The sequence below is a fragment of the Cottoperca gobio genome, chromosome 14 (assembly GCF_900634415.1).
Source record: "Cottoperca gobio chromosome 14, fCotGob3.1, whole genome shotgun sequence".
Taxonomy (NCBI): Eukaryota; Metazoa; Chordata; class Actinopteri; order Perciformes; family Bovichtidae; genus Cottoperca; species Cottoperca gobio.
The window spans coordinates 24,865,881-24,875,566 of record NC_041368.1 but is presented as its reverse complement, the minus strand read 5'-3'; the positions used below and the strand labels follow the sequence as shown (position 1 = coordinate 24,875,566).

Below are 9,686 nucleotides of genomic sequence, written 5' to 3'. Positions count from 1 at the left end.
GAACAGTCACTGGCAGTACCACCAAGACCTCTGCATGTGAAGGGACACTCAGAGAGGAGAGAATTACCCTGTGTGGGGAAAAACGCCTGGACATATTTTCCATTTTATGGCCTGTTTTTGCAGATGTAAGAGTAAAAGACTCAAAACATTTACTGGATATAGTTGTATACATTTCAAACTTCAAATGTAACATGTTAAATTTCTTATTCATGTAAAATTGCAGTGTTTTTTGTTCACTAAACCACTAAACTCAAATTCCGCTTTTATGTTTCTCTTCATTTTAAACTATTATTACACTCTCATAACATGCAATAAATTGTAAATGACTGCCAGATATGGAATGTTCCAAGTATTGTTGGAAAATGGGCAAAAGCACTTACTCACAGGACATTTTCTGACCTTTTTATCGTCAAAATAAGCAAAAAAGTCCAGGCGAAAATGTTGAGGCTTTTTAGGCTTAGGTGTTAAAGGGTTAATAAATCAAGATCATAACAGCATAAAAATGACTTCCGCTAACAACAATTGGTCACTGCGCCGAGAACATCCACTTCGGCAATGTTCGGACGATGACGTTACAAGTAGAACACAGCCGCCAGTGTTTGCCTGCGTTGAAGCGTCCAGCAAAGATTGATGTCAATTATTATGAGAAAGAATGGACAACAATCGATCATCATGGATAATTGGCAAGCGATGTGTTGTATGGGGATGTGGGGCCATCTCCAAATCTAGCTTTCTGTGGCCAAAAGATGATAAAAAGTTGCATTTATGGACAAGACTGTCATGAGCCCTCTCCCTGCCTGGTAACACCACTAATTGTTTTCAATTATGTGCCACTCTGCTCCCTGCTCTCTCTACTCTGTCTGATTACCTCCACCTGTCTCTGCTCCACCCTCGTTAACCTACCAGCTGCACTGTATTTACCACTCATCATGCCCTGTATAGAAAGCCCTGCTTTTCAGTCCACACTTGTCAGATCGTCTGCAAGCCTGAATCGGAACCCTGCCTGCCTGCCTGCCTGCCTGCCTGCCTGCCTGCCTGCCTGCCTGCCTGCCTGCCTGCCTTCAACTCTGACTCCTGATCTGTGATCCCGGACCTTTGGAAGTCCCAGCTCCACTCAGCAGTCGGTGGAAGAACCAAACAAGAGGGATGCTGTTGTGCTGTAGAGAAGCACATTCAATCACTGAATCATTGTGTTTTGTTATTGACTCTAATAAAGTGCTGATACTTGAACGACGTGTAGTTGTCAGATGGAAACATAGCACAGATCTTTTGAATGGCACATGATGGCAGTCTGGGGTTCTTACCAAGTATTCCCGGCAGAATCTCACGGTATGCCACATAGTGATGCATTCTGTAAACTACAAGATAATACATGTCAATGGTAATCACTTCAACCTTATTTATTCTGTAACTTTGCCAGAGTGACCATTCAACTCCCCATAAATACATCACAGTTTCTGAGCTCTACACATTTGTGCACACAAGTAACTTCCTCATTACGTGGCTCATCACCTGCTTGTTGTCTGTCCCTCTTTGAATACCTGTGGTAGGCTGTCTGCAACACCCAAACATCCAGACACTTTGATTTGAATCCTGGGTGATCTGTTCTGCAGGTTATGTTTGCACCATGTCCCTCATATTCATTGAGTTCCTCCATGACATCCTTTTCTTGGCAGTAGCTCTTCAATTGCTTCCATAACTGTACAGTTTTCACATGTATCTCACCAACGTTGCATGGCGTATTTAAGTTACAAGCTTGAAAGCAATAGCTTTAAATGAGGTTGAGTTAATAAGTACTACTGAGGCCAGCTCTTAGAGGGATTGGTGATTTAAGTTAAATTTGTCTCTGATAACTAGCTATTCAGCTTCATTTGTGATAAGCCCTGCAATAGTTGGCTCCTCCTGAGATCACTGCCCATTAGTTAAGTATGGTGGAACTACTTTTGGTGGGACTGAAGCAAGTGCTGTATGAGTACAGTGACTGTCAGCTATAAGAGGAAGTATCAACATGAGGAGGGGGGGCTGTCCATTAGGGTGGAGGCATTCGGGAAAGGGGTTACAGGTTCACAGGGTTGGATGTGGTTTTGAACATCCGTGTTATGTTTCTTAATGTTTTTTTTATTTTTACGTACATGTGGGTAACCTAATCTGTGTCAAAGGTCATGTCGCAGGGTGTGGAGGTTAAATTTACTTCCTGGAATTGCAGAGGCCTGCAAAAACTTAAAGAAATCAAACAGGTTATGGATAGAGTTAAAAGTCTGCAATCTAAAATAGTTTTTTTGCAAGAGACACATTTACTGCCAAAGGATGAGATTAGGATTAGGAGGAGGTGGACTGGATGTGTGTATTCAGCAACATTTTCTACTTAGGCTCGGGGTGTTATGACGTTAATTCACAAATCGGTACCATTTCAGGTAACAAATGTAATCAAGGACGAGGCTGGTAGATACTTAGTTGTACAAGGTACTCTACTAACAGAAAACCTGAATCTAGTTAACATATATGCCCCAAATAATGATGATTGTTGTTCAGGGACCTGTTTTATACCTTTCAACATTTACTGGTAATCACATCTTAGCAGGGGATTTTAATTGTGTATTGGATCCAATAAAGGATCGATCAGGGGGCATAGATACATCACACACCAACAGCAGGGAAGTATTACTTAATATTATGAAAGATTTCAATGTGAAGGACATCTGGAGAGAATTAATGCCTGATGCTATAGAGCAGACCTGGGCATTGTACGGCCCGTGGTCCTGTCCGGCCCGCGTGAGGACAATCGTAAATATTAACATATATGAAAAGGTATATATATATTTGTTTATAAACAGAACCCTTTTCAAAATAAAAGCAACACCATTGTATTGCGTGCATGGTGTAAATAACTTTCTAACTGTGTTACTATTATTTTGAAAAGGGTGCTGTTACTTTATTTACGTATGCGCGCACGTGAACAGCTACAAGTGATGCTGGCCGGCGAGCCCTCAAAATCGTTGTCACAATCAGGTCACAAGACGACCTTACCTTACCGTAACACGCGGAGAAATACAAAAACTTGACTGATGCTGAAAGGGCGCGAACATCGGAAGCTTTGCTAGCTAATCTGCAAAAGCAGCAAGCCTTTTTTACCAAGCTTCACACATCCAGGGATGCAGCAACCAAGACCAGCTTTGTGATATCCCACAAAATCACTAAAAACAGTAAGCCATTCTCTGAGGGGGAGTTTGTCAAAGAGTGCATGGTGGACTCTGCAGCACTAAAAACACTAACCCTATTACTAGGAACATGATTAGAGCATGAAGTGAGGAAGTACCTGGGCGAGCCCCTTTCTCTCTCACGTTTTAGTCCAGTTTGGGGAAATGATGACTTCACTCCAGGCAGAGCTGTCGGCTCAATGATGATGAACTGATGTCGTTTGAGGAGCTTGCAAGTCAACACAACATTCCACAGAAACATTTTTTCAAATTTTTACAAATTAGAAGCTTTATTGGAGCAAACCAAAAACAATTATTATCTATACCTCCATACTCACCACTAGAGAAAATAATATTAAAGGAAAACTTAATTTCTGCACTTTATAACTTGCTTATATCTGCGTCCCCCGAGTCCTCCGAAGCAAAACTTAGAAATTGGAGGATTTGCAAGAAGACCTTTCAATTGATGAGTGGGAAGGTGCCTGCAAGAAAGCGCAATCACAAACAGCGAATACCCGTCTTAAGCTCTTACAATATAACTGGCTAATGCGTACATATATTACTCCAGACAAGCTAAACAAGTTTAATGGTAATATCCCAGACTTATGTTTTAAATGTGGACAATCCAAGGGAACGTTCTTCCATTGTGTTTGGGAGTGTACCAAGATAAGAACGTTTTGGGAGGAGGTTAAATGTATGATAGAAGAGATTCTATCATTGCAGTTAAGCATGGAGCCCAGGCGTCTTGTGTTAGGGTGTTACCCACAAGAACACAACATAAGGAAGAAAGAACAAATCTTTTTTAATCTATGTCTGCTACAGGCAACACGTATGATAGCACTTTCATGGAGAAATGTAAACAGTCAAGTCATACCAAGTATTGGTAAATGGCTAAAAGAACTGTCTGCATGTGTCTCATTAGAGAACATAACCTATTCAATTAAAGGAAAACAAGAACTATTTAAAAAGTATGGGGCCCGTTCCTTAACTCTCTGGAACATGCGGATGTAGAGGGCACTCTGGTTCAGCAACTTGGAGATGATTAATGTTCCTATGCTGGGAGAAGGATTGAAGCCTTTCATATCTGCCTACATGTTTGTATATCTCCTTACATAGCCTACCCACATGTTTGTGTAGTTAATTTAATTATGTTATTTGTGAGACTGTTAATGTACTTCATTTTGTTATGTCTTGGATGTGGAGGTTTGTGTACTGTCTTATGTAGTGTCTATATATGTTAAACAATTTAAAATAGTGTAAAAAAATAAATAAATGTGTTCATTCAACGGTACTTACCCATTTCAAGCTGAACTTGACACATTTTTAAGATTTTAAATAATGAACTTGTCTTCTGAGTCTGCAAAAAAGAGGAACGTTCTATGTCCACTACGTGTCCATTGTCTCTGTTTGCAAACACGGTGCACAAGTGCGTAGTACGCTATACTTTTGTTAGAAAAATATTCTTAATAACGCCACAAAGTCAGGATTCAGATCAAATACAAAGGTTTGATCAATATTCTTGCAAGAAGGAACCGAGTTTATTCATACAAAAGATGATCAAAACTCAAACATATACAGGTTTGTAAAGTCTGCTGTGTTGCTCACCGGAGCAACTCTCCCAGCCTCAGTATTTATACCCACTCAAAGGACAGGAAGCTATGAAGAGCTTCCAAGTCAGTCTTCCTTTGTTCTACATGATGGGGGTTTACAGTAAACACAGATGTACTGATCAACTCAGGTCCCAGACGTGCTAATTCACTAGACTGAGGACTGTTCTTAGAAAGAGCAGTTCACCTCCTGTCTCCTGCTGTGCTTTACAATCAGTATTTCCTGTATTTTCCTATCAACTTTACACAGTGATATAAAGTATATGTAATTAGTACTAAATTGGGGTACTGAATAGCATTTTATGCTAGCTAACATTAGACACATTTCATGTCCTTGCTAAACAGGTGGCACCTCTAAGTCGGAGGCCATAGTACGCTGGAAAAAACGGTGGATTGTGCCATTCGGGTTGGAAGTAAGAGTTCAAGTATTTTAGTAAAATGGAGCGTAACATTGAGATGTGAGCTAATGCAGGCGTAGTGCCGGAGCATAAGAAGTTGTTCTGCATACTGTCACTTGTACAACACAGTGGTGTCTTCTGGGGATGCAACACTGGTGGATGGACTTTGGAGAAGCGATGGAGGCCGGGTTGTTAAATATCCTCGCTCGAGTTATTTTAATGTTAGATTTTCTATTTGAAGACCTGGAGAGCCTGCAGATGAAAGACTTTTGCTCTGAAGTATCCTTGTTTGTTGGCCCAAAGTCTGATGATTATGACAACGTCTACACTTGTGTGTTGTTTGTATCAGCTAGTGTGGCAATAATTTCCTCATATATACGTGTGATGATAGCAGCCAGGTCAGCCTCCACAGACAAAGCTTCAGCTCGTAAGGCTCGTAACACCCTGCTGCTGCATCTGGTGCAGCTGGGCCTCAGTCTGTCTGCAACTATACACAACCCCTTGCTTATCGCCATCTCAAAAACTGCTATGAGGATAGTACTTGTGCGCATCCAGAGTGTTTTTTACGTGTTTATAATCATTCTCCCCAGATGTCTGAGCGCTCTCATCTATGGCATCAGAGATCACACTATCAGATGCGTCCTTGTGTACCATCTCTGCTGTCGACTGAAACTCTTATCCTCTGACTGGCCTTCATAAGTCTGAATATCCAGCTTTCGTAATAGAACAAGAACCGAATCCCAAACTACTTTTGCTAAAGATTACATGTTTTTATGAGATGTTTTGTAGAATAACAATTGTAGCTCTCTTCACAACAACACAGACATGGGTTGTTTCAGAGCTTGGGCACGTTTTATTTCTCTGCTGCTTCCACACCTTAGTCACACCTTGAGAACTATGAATAAACAAAGTACAAAATACATTATAAACTACACAGTACGTAGCATGAAAACAAATGAAAATACACAGTGACGCTTGTTGTGAACATGAAGATGAAAACATTGTACATGTATAAAGAAATAAACTTTTTTGGCCGCTTGAAAAGAGGTTGTTGTGTCCATGAACATCACTTAAACTGTGTGCTTTGGCTTCAGACGTCAATAATGAAAAGGAGGCCTTGTACTTGTATTTCTTTTTAATGTGTTTTACAACAACAACCTTAAACTACTATTGTAACACAAAAGTTCAACCACTACAGTTTGGTGTTTTAAGGCCACTTTCATCAGCAAGACTATTTCAATCAGGAGCTCGGTGCTCTTTTGAGACACAAGAGTTCAAGATCTGTTATAGAGTTTAAGGTGTGTTTAGACTAACAGCAAACGTGATTTTAGAGGTGGTGCAAATTCATATAATTAAATGGAAAAATGTGTTTGGATGCAGGGACATGCAGATTCTGTCTTGACAGCAATAATTGAGATGAGAACATACACTTTTTCTGAATGTAATTTAAAGTCATTTCATTTCAATGTCCACGGTCGGGAGTAAATATGCGTCAGAAGGAAAATAACAGAAAGAACTGGAGTCCCTGGTTCCTGCAATAAATAAAGCTAGCAATATGTTTGCTATGCATTCAGTCACAGTTTCACTGAGTGTTTATTCAACTGTACTTACCCATTTCAAGCTGAACTTGACATGTTTTTTGAAAAGGAAAAATAAAAAAATAAAGCCCTGGAGAAGGCTCTGTCTCCAAAGCTGCGCAGCTTGGATTTAGGGGTGGAAAGGAGACCAGCTGAGGTGGATCTGAGGGACCGTGGGGGTTGGTAGGAGGAAATGACGTCAGTGAGATAGGAGGGGGCTAGGTGGTGGAGGGCTTTGTAAGTGAGGACCAGGAGTTTGTAGTTGATTCGGAGGGAGACAGGTAGCCAGTGGAGTTCTTTGAGGACTGGGTGATATGGTGCCAAGATTTGGGATGTGTGAGGAGTCTGAGTTCTAGACCAGTTGGAGTCTGTTGATGGTGCTTGCGGTGATGCCTTATAGAAGGGAGTTACAGTAGTAAAGGCGGGAGGAAATGAAGGCGTGAATCAGTCTTTCAGCTGCTGGGCGGGTGAGAGATGGTCTGATTTTTGCAATATTATGGAGGTGGAAAAGGGAAGTTTTGACATTATGGCAGATATGGGGCTCAAGGGAGAGGGTGGGGTCGAAGATCACGCCAAGGTTGCGTGCCTGAGGAAAGGGGGAATCAGTGGTGCCGTCAATGGTGAGTGTCAGGTTAGAGGTTTTGCTGAGTGTGGATTTGGAGCCGATGAGGAGGAGTTCAGTTTTGCTGATGTTAAGTTTGAGCAAGTTGTGTTGCAGTTTTTTATTTCTGTGAGACATGATTCGATGTGGGAGAGGGGTGGGTTATGGGGGGATTTGGTGCTGAGGTAGATCTGAGTGTCGACGGCAAAGCAGTGGAAGTCCAGGTTGAAGTGGCGGAGTATCTGACCGAGGGGGAGGATGTAGATTGTGAAGAGGAGGGGGCCGAGTACTGAACCTTCGGGGACGCCTTGGGTGACTGGCGCTGTGGCAGAGGAGTTGTTGTGATGGGAAATGAAGTGGGATCTGTCGGACAGGTAGGACTGGAGCTACCTGAGTGCAGTACCCTCGATACCGATGTCCTTGAGTCTGGAGAGCAAGATGTTATGGCTCACGGTATCAAAGGCTGCACTCAGGTCAAGAAGGATTAGGATGTTGAGTGAACCGTTATCAGCAGAGGTGAGGAGGTTGTTGAGGACCTTGAGTAATGCCGTTTCTGTGCTGTGGAGGGGGCGAAAACCAGACTGCAGGGGTTCAAAAAGGTGATTGGCATGGAGGTGGGAATGGAGTTGTTTGGCAACAATGCGTTCCAATGTTTTTGACAGGAAAGGGAGGTTTGAGATTGGGCGGTAGTTGTTGAGAGAGGAGGCATCCAGACCGGGTTTTTTGAGGATTGGGGTGATCGCCGCTGTTTTGAAGGCAGATGGGACGGTTCCATGGGACAGCGAGGAGTTGAAGAGGTGAGTGAGGTAGGGACAGAGGACAGGGAGGCAGGACTTCAGTAGTGGAGTTGGAAGAGGGTCAAGGGAGCAGGTTGTGGGTTTGGAGGAGCTGATCAGTTGGAGGAGCTCAGGAGGGGTAACCAGGTTGAACTGGGAGAGGCGGCAGAGGGGAGGGGGGATTAGGAGGTCCAGGGAGATTGGGGAAAGAGGCACAGTGGTGGAAGCTGGGGTAGGTGCTTCTGGGTGGGGTACTGGGGATAGTGAGCTATTAATGTTGTTGATTTTGTTTGTGAAAAATTGGAGGAATGAGTCGCATAAAGCAGGAGTAGATGTAGTGAAGCTGTTGGCATGGGGCTGGAGGATTTTGACTGTGGAGAAGAGGGTTCTGGGGTTCCGGGAGGGGTCATTGAAGATGGTCGAGAGGTAAGCAGACTTGGCAGCGGTGAGGGAATCTTTGTAGGCGGTGAGGTGGAGTTTGTAGGCTTCTTGGTGGACTGTAAGGGAGGTTTTTTTGGCAAGACGTTCAAGTTTGCGGCCAGTCTGTTTCATTTTGCGGAGTGTGGGTGTGAATCAGAGTGAGGAGGTGTTGAAAGAGACACTTTTCCTTTTGAGGGGGCTAGAGTGTTGAGAGAGGTAGACAGGGTGAAGTTTAGGAGGTTCGTAATATCGTCGGGTGAGGTGATGGTTGTGTCCAGGTGGAAAGTAGAGGAAAGCAGGCCAGAGAGATGGTGGAGATGGATGGCATGGAGATTACGGAATGTGATTTCTCTGAGGGGGCGAGGGTGGGGGTTGGGGGGTGGGGGAAGCAATGGTAAATTGTATGAGTTTGTGGTCTGAGAGGGGAAAGGGGCATGGGTAGAGGTCGAGTACTGGGAGGTTTGTTGAGCAGACAAGGTCGATGATGTGTCCTTTATCGTGGGTGCTGAGAGTTTGCAGGTGTGGGAGTCCATGTGGATGTTAAGGTCACCGAGCAGTAACAGGCGTGGGGAGATGGATGAAGCTAGTGTGAGGAGTTCAGTAAAATCAGAGAGGAAGGAGGGATGAGTTTTAGGAGGCCGGTAAATGAGAATAACTGTCATTGAGGAGAGGGCTTTGAAGGAAAGGAACTCAAAGGATGGTACTGGGGGGAGGGTGAGTTCTGTGATCCGAAAGTTCTGATTGTAGATAACAGCAAGGCCACCACCACATGGGAGAGGCGGGGTTTAGTGATGTAGTTAAAACCAGGAGGGGACGTTTGATTGAGGGAGAAGTCATTGAGTTGTTGCCAGGTTTCAGTGAGCAGAAGAAAATCCAGGGTTTTGTCAAGGATGAGTTGTTGGATGTGCAGGATGGGGGCTGTATTGTTGATTGACCGGACATTGAGGGCAAAGTTGGTTGAGAGGGAGGGTGGTGCGGTGGTGGCAGGCTGGAGAGGTATGATGTTGTCTAGAATAGATGTTGTTGGTGTGAAACGGCGGAGAGAGGAAAAGTCCGTTCCAGGTTTTCTTTGCTGCCGGGAGTGCAGCAGTCGAGTGGTGTTCCCAGTAT

General features: G+C 43.6%; 1 protein-coding gene across 1 annotated transcript; it reads left to right on the top strand.

The window, feature by feature from the left end:
• The first annotated feature begins 5,379 nt into the window (after positions 1–5,379).
• LOC115018827 (odorant receptor 131-2-like) lies at positions 5,380–5,931 on the top strand. Its single transcript, XM_029448048.1, has one exon. It carries the CDS (start codon positions 5,380–5,382, stop codon positions 5,899–5,901), a length of 522 nt encoding a protein of 173 aa, XP_029303908.1. The 3' UTR covers positions 5,902–5,931.
• Positions 5,932–9,686: the final 3,755 nt, after the last annotated feature.